General features: G+C 36.7%; 1 protein-coding gene across 4 annotated transcripts in view; it reads right to left on the bottom strand.

Moving 5' to 3' along the window:
- Positions 1–891: 891 nt before the first annotated feature.
- ACMSD (aminocarboxymuconate semialdehyde decarboxylase) overlaps positions 892–17,604 on the bottom strand; it is a 35,862-nt gene continuing 19,149 nt past the window's right edge. For 3 of the 4 annotated variants that reach the window (XM_033065091.2, XM_033065092.2, XM_033065090.2), the window contains exons 4-10: positions 14,001–14,050; positions 12,496–12,732; positions 10,351–10,444; positions 8,765–8,860; positions 8,104–8,276; positions 1,859–1,957; positions 892–1,643 (exon numbers count right to left, since the gene is read on the bottom strand). In XM_033065091.2, the coding sequence (XP_032920982.1) occupies positions 1,581–1,643; positions 1,859–1,957; positions 8,104–8,276; positions 8,765–8,860; positions 10,351–10,444; positions 12,496–12,732; positions 14,001–14,050 (812 nt within the window). In that variant the 3' untranslated portion in view covers positions 892–1,580. The remainder of the gene's footprint in view (positions 1,644–1,858; positions 1,958–8,103; positions 8,277–8,764; positions 8,861–10,350; positions 10,445–12,495; positions 12,733–14,000; positions 14,051–17,604) is intronic. The other variant, XM_033065093.2, reaches the window with a different exon arrangement.

Genomic DNA, 17,604 nt, shown 5'->3' with positions numbered 1-17,604 from the left:
TTAAGGTAATTAAATACTGTTCTTGCTATTGGAGAGGTTCCAGACCTTGCTCCCCAAAGATGTGACATTGCATTTTCACTAACTTAACTGGCTTCAATCATAAAAAAAGAAGAATTAATCTAATTAAAATGTATTGGAGGAATCACAATGTATTTTCCTCTTAAATCCATTTCAACGTCTGTGAGAATCATGTATACTGAAGGGAAATATGAGAATGAAATTGCCTTTTGACTTTGACATTTATTTAAAACAACCTGATTGAAAAATCATACATGTTGAAAACTCAGTACTTGCATGTGGATATTTAAATTAAAACGGTCAACAATAAATATTGTTAAAGCTATTTTCTGGCTCTTGTTTTCATCTTACATAAAAACTGGATATTCTAAACCTCTGAGCTGCTGACTTTTTTTTTTTTTGGTGGGGAGGGAGTTGGTTTGACACTGTAAAGAAGGACAGAGCTTTTTTTGCAAAGGCTGGGATCAGCAGGAACTGCTGATGTTCAACATCCTTCAGGTTCAGTCTGTGACAGCTGTGGCCAGACTAAAACCAACTTCTGTCTAATCCTGTTTTGCCTGGAATGTTCCAAGACTGAACAGAAGAATGGTGACACACACATAGCCAGCCAATGCTCCCAGGAGAATAGAGACTGTGAGTGCTAATCCCCATTTCTCTGACTGGTAGGAAATTCTCTCAGGAGGAGGATGCCTGTGCACTCTCTGGACAATAATGAAAACCTGTTTCAGTTTCAATCAATAGTCTATAAAGCAAACCATCTTTCCATTCCTATAGCAGGACTCAAGCTAGGGAGGGCATTAGCACTTCCACATTTCAAGTATCCAGCCTTACTTTTAGGAAGCTTTGTGTAAGGAATAGAACATTAACCCATGCTGTTGCCAAACACTAGTATTTATTGTGACAGTGACACACCAAGTATTTCCCACACAGTACATTATTTCTGCACCTACAGCCATATTGTTCAGTTGATTCTGATTAATAAGTTCCCAGTGGTGTAGGTGGCAGCTAAAATGTAAAATGTAAAGTCCCCACACAGACCTTTTCCATCCTGTCACAACATTGACAAAGCACAAGTGCACCTGCAGTGCTGAGCTGAGTGTGGTGTGCTGCATTTTGCACCAGTGGATAGGAGCAAATGTTGCTTTTTATTGGGCATCAACATTGTTTAAATTCTGCTTTAATATTCTTTCAAATTCTGTTTGTTTGTTTGTTATAACAAAGACAGAAATGTAGTGGGTACATCATTTTCTCAGCTCTTTCCTTCCTGAGAATTAAGTGCTAATAATCTGGCATTGATTATATTTCAGAGATTCTTATCACAACTGCAAAAGATGAAATTTCTCCTCTATTATGAAAGCAGGGATTTCAGAATTGTTTAAAAACAACCTAAATCCTCAAGCAATATCTATGCATACTCATTTCCAGCACCCTTGCTTTTGTTTTGGAAATAACAGGAGGCTGTCAGATAATTGACAATTTTATTTTTTATGTGTACAATTGCGTATGCCAATAGAAATATAAGGATATTATTTCTGAAGTTTAGCTGCTTTGGTACTTCATAATTATTCAAATTGTTTTCTGCTAAGACCCAAAAATTCCAGAGCATTTCCAGCCTTGAGTTTATCCTGTAAGAACAAAACACATATATGTTTGTGCTTAGCTTGTATTTAACTCAAATGGTTTTACTTGTGCTTTAAGAGGAACTGCTGCAAAGAGACTGAAGGGCCTCTTCCCATCTCTGCAGAAATCTGTGTAGTACTCTGATTTTTCAGTGTTTTATCTCCTGTCTCAGACAGAGACTTAAGAAGGAAGGAAAACCCCTCAAATGTAAAAATCATACCTTCAGTTTATGGTCAAAATCATCCATTGAATCAATCAATTTTCCAGGTTCCAGTTCCCCAAGTGGAAAAGGGTAATCTGTCCCCAAAATAACTTTGTCCTGATAATAAACAAAATTTGTACATTTTGTAGTACCATGAAACAAGGGAGTTTAAGTAATATTAATATTTAACGATACAATATTACAGTAACATTAATATTATATTTTAAACTGGTAAATTTTAATTCTTTCAGGTGTTTAATTTGTTTTAAATTAACATTAAACAATAGAGCACATGCTTTCTGGTATGTATAATGAAGTACAAGAAATTAGATGTATATATTGGACTGATTAATTATGAAAGTGAATATGAAGATCATAACTTCCACTAGGAAAAGAACAAAGCTTGGAAACAATGACTCAAGAGTTTTTTTGATTAATTTTAATTGGGAAAATAATGCAAATCATTTATTATTCATTTTTGTGGTGTCTAACTGAAGTTATGGTATTTTAATTCTGATAAGTAGAAAGTTGAAAATGCAAATCCCAGGCCTGTGCATGAGTTTCTATTGCTTGGGTGAATAAAAGAATTAGAACTTGTTGTAATGTGTGAACCAGAGATCAGTACTGAAACAGGGTGAAGAAAACATCATTCAGTCATTTTCTGAAATGTTTTGTTTTTCTTACTGGTCAAATGCTTTTTTTTAAAAAAAACTCCATTTTTAGAACACATTTCCTACTCAGACTGATTTTCTTTGCTGTGGTGCTGCTTTGAAAGGTAACAGCCCCTGCACATGCTCTGCCTAAACTGCAATGATTAATCTTGGGTGAGTGTTTCTGTAATTAAATGGCCAATAAAGGATACACAGAATTCTTCCTTCTGAGTTTTGACTGATTCCATGCTCTGCACTGGTGTGTGAACTACAAAATGTTTATGAGACTTGTGGATACATTTCTTTAAGAATCTCAGGAAGTTCTCCACCAAACTCAGAAAAGATGCTTGGATTTGCAGTCCTGAATTTGAAGTTTTTGGTTAAATACACCCACACAAATTTAAAATTATCAATGGGTGAGAAGAATGTGTAATAAGAAATGCAAAACAATAAAAACTGTTTTCTCTGTGCTGCTTAAAATGTGCAGTAATGGCAATGGGTACTACTGAAAACATGGTACAGTATAAAATTAGTACAAATACTTAAATTAAAGAAAAATTAACTGGTATTCAACTTCAGATAACAAAACTTAAATCTCATTTACAAAATTTCATATATTTCTGGAGGTCTGCAGCTTTTTAAAAATGTCACTGTCTTTGGCTGGATATTAACTGTGAGTTTGAAGCATGCACCTAAAAATATGGATAGCAGGATATGATTTGTTTCTGAAAGTAAGTCAGTGAGAAGAAAATTCAATAAAAATCTGTGTGCAACATCCCTGTTATCAGAGATGAAAAGAAATGAGCAGATCCTCAATAGGACCACATTGTTCCAGGCTCATTTTTTCTCTGGAATGATATTTCCCCATTTTATCAGCCTTGGAGAGTGCATACTGCCAACTCTCTTGATTTTATCAGAAGTCTGTTTTCCTTTATGCTTCATCTCCTGAAGACAGGAGTATTTGAAAAACCAGAGTTTTCATTAAAAATGTATGTTTTTAAATGTCTCATGGATTTGAAGTTGAAATGATGAATTTTGGACACCTGTTACAATATTTGAACTCTGTTAGCAGAGATCAATACTGAAAACAGGGTGAAGAAAACATCATTCAGTTCTTTTCTGAAATGGTTTGTTTTTCTTACTTGTCAAATGCTTTTAAATTTTTTTTTAAATCTCCACTAGATGTCACCCAAAATTCTCTGAAAGAACCTACACAAACCTTCACCCAAAATCTAAACAGAAGAGAAACATTCTATTGTTCTCTCCTATTTTCTGTCCTGTGTTCTAATTTATTATAGAAGAATTAACATAAGATTAACATAGGAAAATTTATACCCTCTGTCTAATAAATCCAGTTCTGAGCATAGACTAAACAAAATTGATTGGGATGTGTGCACTTTGAAGCAGCTAAATATATTCTTTTATTTATAATATTCATTTAAATACCAAGATGCTTTATTCAGATTAGAAAAACAAATGTCATGTATTTTATGATAAAAACCAACTAAAAAACATACCATATGAGAAAGTGTATTTCTAACTAAAAGAGAAGGAAACATAGAATTTGTCCATCTCTTTACAAGGGAAAGTCATGTAAGACAGGAAGGTTTGTATATTCTTATTTATATCTCCTATATACTGAAGCAGAAAGAAATCCCACATCCTCACTGGAATAATACATTTCTTTTCCTCTCTATGTGGATATATTTTTCTCCTCTATTTGAAAATATTTCGTAGCTAATAATGGGACCTATTCATTAGTAGTAAAATTAAGAACTGTAAATCAGTGAGGAAAATTTAGCATCAGGATTCTTGCTGTGCTCCCAGTGATCTCAGACTGTTCATTTGTACCCTTTGAGCTTCAGTTTTGTACCCATCTATGAAATGGTGCAACACCTGTCTTCAGCAACCAGCTTCAGAGAAGTGAAGCCTCTGCAGAAGAATAATGCTCCTAGCATAAGGGAAGCACTGTTACATTATTCCAAACCATATCAACAAAGTCAATTTTCCCTAGAAGACTTAATTAGCACATCTCTCCTATTAGAGAGGTACATGGGGCTAATGATTAACCTCAGTGGACTCTTTTTTTCACAGCAATAAGGACCCAAATCTGAAAATGAATCTCAAAATGCTTTAAGCTTTACTTCATCCTCTTACATAAGGAAAAATTGTATTTGGCTTGAATTTCACCTTCTTTCCTACAACATGAAACACCTGAAAAAAAGTCCAGAATGCTACAGTCAGTTCAGCTCCAACTTGTGGCCAGAGAATGCCTTTGGATGATGGAGGAATCACCATGGGGAAGTTTTTGCAGAGATGCACTGAGTCATTTAATCCCATGTCAACCCAGTTCTTCACTTTTTATAGCCAGCAACGTTGGGGATTTTGTGTTTATTTGCACTCACCTCATGCCACCTCATCATGTGGGGAGCAAAGGACTGCAGCAATTCTGCACTCTTACAGAATTCTTTCTCACAAATGTGTATTTCTGCTTCCATCCCCAATTAACCTGCACCCCAAACTAAGAAGGGAGGGGATTAAATAGACATGACTCACCACAGCTGTCAGTGGATTTTACCATTGATCAGCTCAAGGCCAGCACATCACACACTGGAGCCAGGCAGTGGCTGTTCCCCAGGGACCCAAAGCCATGTCCAAGCACATCTTCCCTCACAGTGAGCCCTTCCTGCACAGCTCTGAGCTGTTCTCTGGAGAGCTGGCCTATTTCAAGCCTCCACTCACAAAGTTACAGTGTCAGCCTCAAGACTCCATCACATTGTTTTTAGCCCAGCATTTATTAATCTTATATGTGTTACTCTGCCAACATGACTGCACTGAAAGCACTCAGATATTTGGTGTTTATGCATTTGACTCATGGAAGGGTGTTATGTGAGAATGTCAACTTTCCTTAGAAAAAAGAGGGAACTTTTTAATCTTCGTGGTTGCAAAGTAAAGTTTGAAATCGTGATGGGAATGTTTTTGTTTTTAATGACAAGATGCCTTAGATTTTTGAAAAGAGAAAGAAAGTTCTCCTGAGTGCAAAAAACATTTATGTTTTTGGTATCTGACTCATGACTTTTCAGCACTGGGATTGCACCTGATGTCACACTATTTGAGCTCAAAATACTCAGACGAGAACTAAAGAAGACACCAAATCTACTATGCTGGCCAAATGTATTGTGTTGAGACTCTTAGTTTTAAAAGTCTGTTGGCAAAATAAATAAAACACCAAAGAGGCTAATGTGGAGTGACTTTTAGATTATCAAATTAATATCCATACTTTCTCTCTCCTAAAAAACTAAAAAAGCTAAATTCCAGTAGCAAAGACTAATCCCAATTAAGGACCAGAGTCTATGTGTAGTTTCTTAGGATGAAAGGTAGAGAAATTAAATGTGGTGCAAAGCCAGTAGCTTTCCCAAACATCAATAGTTTACAGCAGCCTTGAGATGCAAAGCTGACTCTAAAGCAGAGGTGCTCTGAGACTTTTGTGCTACACAAAAAAACTCCAATTCTTCAGCAATGGATTCAGCATCCTGTTGTACTTTTCCTCCTGCTTTGCTCTTGGCATCTACAGTTCAGTTTAACAGATTCCAATGACAAAAAAAATCTGTGGTCTCAGCTAGGCTGAGTCACACAGCTGTTAATTTACCAAGGTCTTTTTAACAATGGCAAAACACTCTCCCAACATTTTAAAATGGGTAAAAAGAAACAAGCAAGTGACCTTTTCTCCTTGCACTGGCAATTTAAAATTCAAGAGCTAGACTCATCCTGAACTGCATGTGGAACAAAAATATACTCAGAATGAACATGGCCTGGATTTGGGGAGATTTCTCAGGAGTTAACAGAGGCAAGTGTTGAACTTTTACTCCATGAATCTTTCAGTGTTTTTCAAAATGGACATGTACATCACACACAGTAAAATTTTAAAATCTGTTGTAAAAAAACACCTTAAAGCCATTTGCTTACTCTAAGCTACAGTTAGATTCAAAAGATAATGCATGTCAAAAACTACTGGGCTGTGGACCATGATCTGTTTGCTATATAGAGGTTGGTAACAGAAATGAAAAATCACTATTGGTTGGGAGCCCTAGTATTTTATTAGTAACCCATCTGGTGCCTAAAATTAATCCCTGGCACAGAGATGACAAATGTCACCTGAGTTAATATCCACTGATGTTATCAGAACTTTCCAGTACTAACAGCTTATTAGCAGATCTTTTTTGAGTAAATTGACCTGGGTTTTATCTTACTTGTTTCTAATGGAAATAGGCTCCATGGCAGGTTCTTTGCACCTTTAATGGGGCTCCTTCCATAAATCTATTTTTGGTTCAGGGTGGGTTTAACAAAAAAGATACTGTCTCCACTCCTTACAGCTGCAGTGGTACTGTATCATACAAACCTATACGCTTCACAAAAGTTTCCATTCTATTGTTTCAAGCTGTAGTTGTGCTGTCACATGGTTGAATTTTCCATGAATCTTCAAATGCAAATTTTTCCTAAAAGACACAAGTCCTGCAGGGGAGCTACAGGCAGAAGTCCAGTCACAAAGCTACAGACTTCCTGTTCAGCATGAACTGAAAACCCACAGACTTTTAGGTGTGATACCTGAGCTCAGAGTACCACAATAAATAAAGCAATAGTGTTGCATTGCTATTTTTGTCTGGCCTAGGCAAGCCACTTCTGTACCAGTTCTAGAGCAGATTTATTGCAGTAACCTGTTCAGAGAATTAGAGAGGAAACTAGGGAATCAACAGATTCTTTTTTGTTAAAAAACCCAATCAGCTGAGTGGTGTTTGTGAACTTTGATCATACAGGAGGCCCTGATGACAGCAACAGCCCTATACCATGTGAGCCTAGACACTGATGTACAGGAAACAGGACTGCAGCTGCTGAGACAAGAACATCCCTGTCAGAGCTTGCATTTCTGATTTGACATCTGGAGGAATCTGCCTCTGGCTGCAGACACTCTGTGAGGTGCAGAGATCAAGGCACAAAGACAGGTATCCTATTGATTTGCAGTGATCCATTGGAAGCTGATATGAGGGATGCCATCTCCAATCCCTTCCTGAGCATTTATTGAGAAGGGATTATTTGAATGTTTTAGGATTTGTCTGTCCCATGCTGTACCTCATTTAAATGGTTTGCTAAACTACAAAGATTTCTTTACAAACAACTAAAATACTTCTGCAAACCCATAATGATTAAGTGTCTCTCTGAGATAGTCACAAAAGCTTTTCTTATTACTGATTTATTTTCTGTCTATAACTTCCCAAGTGGAAATACAATCTGATTTCTTCAAGCATGCACTTGAATTTGAAAATTAAGCCATTTGAAACCAGGCTCCAAATTGAAGCAGTTTTTGCTTGAAGTCCCATCCTGAAAAAGCTTAGAGAAGGATGGAACTAAGATTGACAGTGCATGATTTCCTGGATTAAACCCACCATTTCAATAAATCCATATGGTAAAATCATTATCAACATCTAGAAGCCCATCAATTTATTTCACTCAGTGACATTGTCTTCTTCGTGCTTTCTTTTTCTCTTCTCCTTTTGCTATTTCCTAGAAAATAAACTGAAGAATGACTCACCCACTTCTGGAAGCACTAAAACTCACCTCTCCCACTACACTTGTTAGCAGCCTTAGAGCCCCACAGTCATGGACAAGAGAGTCTGTGTAAAATGAGCCAAGGTATTTTCTTGGATCCACCTTATTATCCATGGCACACAAATCAGGGCGCACGTTGAATCCATGGGAGATTCGACCCACTGTGTATGGAAAAGCTCCACCTGCAAGAAGGAATTTTTAATAACTTTTAATAAGCTGAAAATATGTAAGAGAGAAAAAGCCACCATGTCACCAAAGATTCATAAATTTTCCTGTCAGCTCTTTAGAAAGAATGTGCTCTGCACCAGTGGTTTTTCATTCCTTTAGCTTCATTAGCTTCTTTTTCTGTCTTTCTCACTTCTTCACTACTGTGATGCCCAAATTCCTCCTGCTGCTTCCTCCTCTCTTTCCTTAAACCACCTGCTGCCTCCCCTTCCTTTTTGTTTCCCTTAAAGGCTGTTGTACCAGTTAAAGGCTGTTGTATCAGTGCAAACCCTGCAGGCTAGAGAGTGTTCATAAAAGTAGCTGATCTGTCAGACTGTCATCTTTGGGGTGACAGTGCTCAGCTGGTGCAGGCTTCACGTGGTGACCCCATTAGCTGAGATACCAGAAAATACAACTGTACCATGCTCAGCCAAAGAACAGGAGGTTCACATGGTACACTACTCACCTCCATGTGCAAAGCAAACTTTCAGCTTAGGGAATTTTTCAAAAATTCCTCCCATAATCATGGAGCAAATGGCCATGGTTGTTTCTGTTGGCATGCCTAAGAAGAAAAACATCTTAATTGTATAAGAGCTTTACTTTTTAAACTTCCTACTTGATTTTTAAATGTTATTTTAATTTTCTTCCATCAGCCTTGAGCCAACTGAAAAAGTAATAGTTGCAGGGCAGCTGCCAAAGGTCATGCATTGTTTCTAGGGGATGGACACAGAGTTGAGTTCTAATTAACTGAAATGAAGACACAGGCCTGGAAATGAAGTTCTTCTGAATTCTAAGTCCAGTTTTTACTCCATACCACTAGGACAGATGATAGACAGGTTTGGTGTGTCCTGAAATACCCAGTACAGGCCTGAGTCCCATTATCCTTGCTCAACAGAGATTTGGGGTTTAGTTATGGCATGATGCCAGATCCTACAGTTCGGAACTAACCTGTCCCTCTCTTTGCTCCTGGCTGAGTTGGTTACCCAGAGTTAGGAGCAGAGCAGGAATTTATGTTCCTACAGCAGGCCTCAGCTTCTGAGCACACCCAATATATTTAGAATATGCCATTTTGAAACACCCAACTTCAGACATCTATCTTGAAATTAGGAATGGAGTTCCTCTAATCTATGGGGGAAACAACATCTATCCAGCTCATAGGATTATGTTTCATTAATATTTTACCATATGCTCAGATGCAAAGCCTTACTAGGCTTGGTAGGAAAATATTCTATTTGCACTTTGTTAGGTAAATGCAATAATTTTTATTTTCTTCTTAAATCTGTGTTGTTGAGCCTACTCTGATTAAGAGTAACTGATATTATTTTAAGATAATTCACTGGTGATTGGGACAGCAAGATTTTCCAGGCAGAATGTGTATTATATCTATATTGTGTATGTTTTTCAGAACTGGTGGCAGTGCAAAACCATGCAAAACAAACCAACACAGAACAAAATACATGAGGGTAGAATCAGGTCTAAACATTTCTGGGTAGCAGAAAAACCCTACTCCTGTTGTTCAGTGTTGTGATTTACCTATCAAATGGGATAAAAATGACAACTAGATAATATCCTACATCTACTGAAAGCTTTCAAAGTACATGTTGTTTCAGCTACAGTTGATGTAAAGTTAGATTTATTTCCTCTTTGATCAACCTGATTCTAAGAAAGAACCCAAGAAATTATAGGAAAAAATGTTTGGTTTTGCTTACTCCTTCATTTACTCTTTTTATTTTTGAGGAGCTCATTTTTGAGATTATTCACTTCTTCCTTGTTATCTGCTTTTTGTGTTTAGGGCAAAAGAGAATACTATATTCTGTTGCTAGTCTTAATAATTTTAATTCGAAGTATTTTAAAGAAAAACTAAACAAGCTTAGAAACAAATGACTGCTGAGTTTACACAATAGACTTGATCATAATACCAGATTTAAAAAACAAGAAAGTTTGACAGAAAAGCAATGTAATTTTTTCTGTACTTGTACTTTACTTGGCAACAATCTCCTGGGCATAATCCAGTTCATAAATGTAGGTTAAGCAAAGTAAATATACATTTACCTATTAGCCAGGGAAACCAATATTTGGACATCCTCCCATCTATCTGCATGTCCCAGGGATGCACAAAGAGACAGCAATTTAATTTCTCAGCAGCCTGCAGCAAAAGGAAAAAGTCTAAATCTCAATTAATCATAGCAAAATGCATCTTAGATCCTAATCATGCTTTTTAGTGACCTGCAAACCTGCACTAAGCAGTAGTACCAGTAATGAAAATAGGAGAACACAAGTAAGAACTATAAACAACAGTTGGCTATATTTATTCCTCTGGGCCATATTCTGAAGTCCTCACTCAGTTTCACAGCTCTTCTTGTGACTACAGGACTGGAAGCATAGATGATAACATCTCTAGTGAACCAGTTGTTTCTCAGAACAATGAAGTACAAAAGTGCTTTTCCAACTATGTTTTTCAGCCATCCTGTAGTATACAACTCAGTTCAAGCAAACATTGTTTTGGTTTCAGTACACATATGAGAATGAATTCCCATAATGTCTTACAGAATCATTTGAGGATGGTTTTGCAGAGTTGTTCCAGCTGCATTCGGAAATTTTCATTGAGTTGCACTACATTTGTCCCCTTTGGCCCTCTGCCTGGCTTACAAAAACACAAAAATATTCCTAATCCTTCCTAAGAGTTCAAAATCTGGCTGTATTCTGATCAATAATCCATCTCTATGCAAGTATGGTAATTTTTCCAAAACTACTGACATCTTTAGAAAGGAAAACAGAGGACTAGTGTTGGATGCTGATTCTGACTGTGTAATTTAACTGTGTGCTTAAATTTAAATACACAGTCATCAGAGTCATTCATATGCTTAACCAGGATTTAGCAGCTTCGTTTTGTCAGATGTATTTCTGGACATGCTCTTGTTGCCAAGGAGATTATCACACATTTGAAAAATTTGGGTTTATTTACCCATACATGCATAAATAAAAGCTGCAACTTTTGGATCGTGGAGAATAATTACCATCTACATTTGTAAACTAGAAATAGCAATTCAATAACTGGCCTGGTAGTTTGGCAAAGTTCATTATCCAATATGGCTTAATTTCATAATCTGTCTTATCCAGAGATGCTTCTAAAAATGAAAGGGGTTACTTCCTACATGTGTGAAACATAAGCTGAAGGATGTACAGTGTAAGAGAGAGATCCCAGAACAAGTAGTAGCAGAGGATCTCAGTAGCAGAGACATGGAGTTAACTGGAGAGTTCCAAGATGATGGACTGAGCATCTCTCCTGTGAGGAAATGCTGAGAGAACTGGGACTGCTTGGCACCTAGAAGAGAAGGTTCAGTGGAGATCAGGAAACATCAGGTTGCCCCAGAGGGATTGTGGGGTTTGCATCCTTGGAGATATTTAAAAGCCATGGTCATGGTCCTGGGATCTGGCTGTAGGTGGTTCTGCTTGAGCAGGGTCCAGGTGGTTCCCAGAGGCCCCTCCCAACCTCAGCCATGCTGTGATTCCTAAATGTGGGCATCTCCCAGCAGATGCTGACATCTGACTGTATATGGCCATAAAAACAAACAGTCCAGGGGCTGCACCAACAGGGTTTTTGAATAAATTCAGCATCTTGCAAAATAAACTCTGTGAATCAATTCCAAGCTGACAGCTCTAGTAACTTGAGAAACAGATTCAGGACAGACATTGATTAAACCCGTAATTTAGACAAATGACCACCCTCATCTGCACCTCAGGCTATTTAAGAAATGCTATCTATTATTAATTTGATAACAATTTAATTCCTTTGGAAATTTTAGTCCTGTTTACATAGTTCAGTGTGGTACATTGGTGCTATAGGTATCTCTGATAATCTCAGGGAGTTTTATCAATTATTTCAATAGGATTGTATACATTAATTTGAACTCAAATGCAAATAGTGTAGAAATGCTTTCTTTGATACTGCACTTATCTTCACAAATCAAGAAGATAGATCTACAATGAAATTTGTTATTATAAAATAGGTTTCCAAATATGTTGTATTATTGCCATTATATCCCATAAAGAATTACCATTTACAATTAAAGCTGAGTCTCTGATCACTAAGCAGATTAGAAGGCTCAAATGATGACTGAATGTGCTCCAAGATATTTTTAGACAGATTTCCATATCACAGTATTCCCCCAAAGAAGGAAAGCAACAGCTACTCACAGCATAAACATCGTAGAGCTCTGGGGCATTCAGGTCCCACTCATTGACATGAGATCCTATCTGCACTCCAGGAAAGCCAAGTTCATTCACACAGCGATGCATTTCCTTCACAGCCAGCTCTGGAGCTTGCAGGGGTAACGTGCCCAGCCCAACAAACCTCTTGGGGTGCTTTTTTACTGTAGCAGCTAAGTCATTGTTTAATATCTGGGCGAGATCTAAAGTGTCCTGAGGTTTGGCCTGGTAAGATATGAAGCAGAGCAGTACATTTAAATACAGTTCTCAAATGTTATCACCTTTGGAAGTTATTGGAAAAATGTCATTGCAAACAACTGATAGGGTTTGAACCCAAATTTGCTTTACAGTTCTGAATAGCTGGATACCAGTAGAGCTAAATCCTGCCTTGCTTTAAAACCTCTGGGTGCAGTTCTGCTTTTTCTCTTGAATATTTGATCAATTGCTGTTGCCTTTGCTGCTCAGGATGAGTGTAATAAAGCCCAAGTTGCTGATGCATGCAAGTACCTGATCTTTTGTGTAAAGCAGTCCCTTGGTTTTGTTTATCCTGATGCAAAAACCTCAGTATATAATTTTTATACATAGCAATGAATATTTACTCTCCTATTACTGGAGCTGAAAAAATAAAAATAAGAAATGTGAGACGCTGGAGCATGCAAATTCTACAGAGAAAGTTGAGTAAACTTCTCTAACATTTAGAAGGAGATAACATCCATCATTCTAATAAGGAAGTGCAATATCCCTGCAATCAGTCTCTGTTTTTTCCCAATACTTATTTAATGGAAAATATTCCCTTAGATACCAGAATAAAATTTTGAAGAGATGTTACTAACGAGATGTTCTGAACATCAATGGTATTTTTTACATGTGGGCTTAACACAATGGTTCCTAATGCACAAATCCATTTACATATAAACATCTTGACCTGTACACATTGCTGAATAGTCACATTCAGAATGTATTTAGAGTAGCATTTTGCTGTGATTTATCTCCTCACCCTGTCTTTATTTCTTTGAAGCATTCAAGATCACCATGTGGGGAACATAGGGACTTAAATTTGCTCCTGAATTTTAAGATTCAAAGCATTCTAGGTTAATGAGTACCATGCTACATTGAAAAGAAAGTGGGACAAGGCCACAAATACATGTTTTTCTTTTTTCCCTGAGAAAATAGTGACTGATGTTTAGATTTCATAGAATGTGTACATATATGTCTGCCTGCTAACCATGGATTCATGTTGGATATATTTTTTTCTCTCCATTTCAGCTGCCCCCATAAGGCCCCCAGAAAAAATTCAATTGTTGTTTCATCTTTTCTCACTGTATGTGCTCCCGTGTGGAGTTTTGCCAGGACATCCTGCAGATGTCTTCTCATACCTGCACTCCTTTTTTGCCTTTTCCTTTTCAAAGCAGAACAGTTCTGGTGATTACTTTAATTTGTATTTTGAAACTGCTGCTACATATGAGTTACAAAATATATTAGTTGGAACCTACCCAGTAGCTGAACATTACAGGGACTGTGGACAGGACTTGGACAGTGACTCCTGAATAAGAAAAGAAAAAGCAAATATTAATGCTTCCTTTTTTGTTGTCTGTTTTTGATAAAATGCTACAAATAAGAAAATACTTGAGAGGCAGAATGTAAAAGCTTTAATGATAAGAAAGACTGATTTAACAGTGACATGGAGAAATTAGGTTTTTTTAAATTAACAATCATGGCAATAAACCTCATAGCGTATCAGTTTATTAGGATTTGGATATTTTTGCTAAGTAGAAAGAAAAAACACTACCATATTCATACTAGATAATTTGTGAAATTAGGTTTTTTGATTTTAGAAGTATTTAGTATGCACAGGTACAAACAATTAAAATAGCAATTTAGCATTACTAATGAATGAAACTGACATTAAATCAACAGAATACAGTAACTCAAGTTTACTTTGGGGTTAATTTGTCATATATATTAAATAAATTAATTAATTAGCCCAAATATAAATAACATTATGTTGACAATGGCTGTTAAACAATGGTTTCCTAAGTGTTCCCAAAGCTGTATTGTGTTAGGTTTCATTCATCTTGTGTCTGGACTACTGAGGTTGTAAATATAAAAAAAATCTGACTGTTTTCAGAAATAACTTTGATGTAAAAAAATAAAAATAATTAAGTCCATGTTGTTCTGTTTCTGCTCAAACACAAATCTGCATCATAACATTGTGTGTGACAGGTTACAGGAGTGAAAACAACAAACCTGGCAGACAAACAAAATAAACAATAAACAGTAATTAGGAATGCACAAAACAGTTACAAGCAAAACTGTTTTGTTTTGGTTTGGTTTGTAATATTTTTCCACATATCTTGTCATGCTTTAAAAAATTTAACTTGATTGTTAGCAGTAAAACTACTAGGATGAAAGATGGGACAAAAAAACTCCAGGAGAATGAACTCTAGGAGAACTCTAAGACAATTACACACTTGCCAAAACATTTGAATGATTAAAATTATTTATTCTCCTCAGAAATTTCAGTAGGAAACAAGAGGAGAAGCTGACTCAGATTGCTGAAAGATCTGATGAATATTATGTACAGCAGCAGTGGTTTAAGGGTAAGGATTAGGTCTGCAAAATTACACAAATACTGAATTATCCAAGCTGGATCATCCACCAGTATGGACCTGATTAGTCTGTTGAGAACATTCTCCATGTTTCCCACAATAACCATTGTATCTGCTTTCAATCCATTTTTACACTTCTGAGCAAATTTAACATAAACCTTAAAGGAGCATTTCCAAGCTGTTGCTAGACATAAGCTTTAGGAAGAGGAATCAGCACAGAAAAGCCTCCACTTTTTTACTCTCTTCAGAGGGTTTTACAAAGGAGAAAATAACAAGTAAAGACAGTTAGGATGAACTGATATATTTTCTCAAACAAAATTGTGATGGTTTGTGTCACAGAACTGTGATGTTAATTACTTTTACAGCTTGTTTTATTGAGTTACATGGATAGCTTGTTTTATTGAGTGGATCAAGACAGAAGTATGTACATCAATTAGACCCAGGACATATGATTTAGAGAACTAATTGAGTCTCTTTGGTCCACTGGAGACCATTTCTTATTACTGGCAAGATTTCTTGGGCATTGCACAAACAAAGCCTTTTAGCAGCCAAGCTCAGTTATCTCTCTGAGTTAAAAATACCTTTCAGAGACTGATTCCAGTTTTGTTCAGCTGGGAGACTCCTTGCATCTTTGTCCCAAAATTATGCCATGTTTGGAGGTTAAATTTTTGGGTATAATCTACCTCAGCCTGTGTAAGAGAAAGCAGTCTTTGAACTAAGTAGCTACAGCTTTCTAAACCAAAATGGAATAATTGTGATCTATACTCTTTATCATTAGCTGAGCAGTAAGGATGAAAGAATGAAAAACACCAAGGCCTTTTTTTCCCCCCACATAATTAATTGGCTGATGCCTGTATGTCTGGAGTGCTGTAATAAAAAGGGACATTTTTAGGGCACAATTCACCAGATGGTGCTGTAACATACTGATTTAGATTTTTTTTTTTAACCAAGTGAGCACTGTTTAGTTCATGAAGAAATATTGTGATGCTGCTTTCATGATGCATTTTCTTTTCTGGAGAAAAAAATTGAAAAAAAAAAATCCTCCTGTGTTTTCCCTTTGTCTACAGCAAATATATGGGGCAGAACTGTTTTGTAGAAACTTGCCATTAGTGCTGAGGGAAATATCTGAAAGAGAAAGATGCCCAAAGGCTATTTATGATCTACTCTGTAGTTGAGTGATTTGGTAATCCCCAAAATCCCTGAGCTAACTCAGAGAAACATTACAGTCTAGTCAAGGCATGATTCTATGATTCTCTAACAAGGTAGCATATTTCAGAGTTTGCAAAGGCTTTCTGGAATTCCCATTAAATGTCTAATGGTCGGAGTTTGAAATACTGCTTTTCCAGGGTGAAAATGAAGTAGATGAAAATTCTCTAAATGAATTGCCCACTACCTGGTGAGTTCCCAAGCTAGCCTATGTTATGTGTTAAACTGAACCTCCATAAGAAGAATAACCCAGAGTATCTCCTAACACAGAACCACAGAAGAATTTAGATTGGAAAAGACCTCTAAGATGATTGATTCCAACCATTAATCCAGTGGTGGCCAAGCCCACCACTGAACTATGTCTCCAAGCACCTCATCTACACATCCTTTAAATCCCTTCAGGCATGGGGACTCCACCAGGGCTGTTCTAGGGCTTGACAACACTTTTAGTGAAGATATTTTTCCTTATATCCAATCTAAACCTTCCCTGGTGCAATTTCAGGCCATTTTTTCTCCTTCATTACTCATTATCTTGGAGAACAGACCACCTCCCTGCTGGCTACAACCCCTTTCATGTGCTTATTGAGGGTGATAAGGTCTGAGAGAAAGAAACAATAATCATAAAGGAACTACTTGTACAATATCTGCTCTTTTAAGCAATTCAGGTGTTTGTTCTTTATGAAAAGTTGAAGATATTCAAGTTGTATCTACTGATGTAGGAACTATCCAGGCCTCAATCAAAAAAGAAAAAAAGTCTTTAGTAACATAATATTTCTCTTACAGGAGTTTTTTGGAATTACAGTGTTAATAAGAACTAGCAAAAATAATTGATCAGCCTAGAAATTCCTTCCTGCATCCTCAGTCTCACCTTGCCAGCTTTATTTAGTGGTTTGCATGTAACATGATGGAAAATAAATTTGCAAATTTGGCATCTGGTTAAGTTTCTAAATGAGGAAAACTCCCTTCTATGACAAAGTAATTGTACCAGTTCTCTAGGCTCAGAGTCCTCCAGCAAGAACACAGAATGAAGTTGCAACATGGCTAAACAGAAAAAAGGTATTAGAAAAGGAAACAGACATACAAGAAATCCTATGTGTAAAAAGAATATTTTTAATATTTGGAACAAAAAAAAAAAAAAAGGGCTTCTTCCTCCTTCATGTGAATCATGTTTTAACTGGAATGTAAGGTGCCATTCCAAGCCCAGGTCAGTCATCCTTACTTTTGTCAATGAGTTCCTTAGTTCCTTACATCCCATCAAAATTACAGTAATTTCACGAATACA

The sequence above is a fragment of the Catharus ustulatus genome, chromosome 7 (assembly GCF_009819885.2).
Source record: "Catharus ustulatus isolate bCatUst1 chromosome 7, bCatUst1.pri.v2, whole genome shotgun sequence".
Lineage (NCBI taxonomy): Eukaryota > Metazoa > Chordata > Aves > Passeriformes > Turdidae > Catharus > Catharus ustulatus.
Note: the sequence above shows the minus strand (reverse complement) of the source record. Positions and strands in the feature narration are given on the sequence as shown.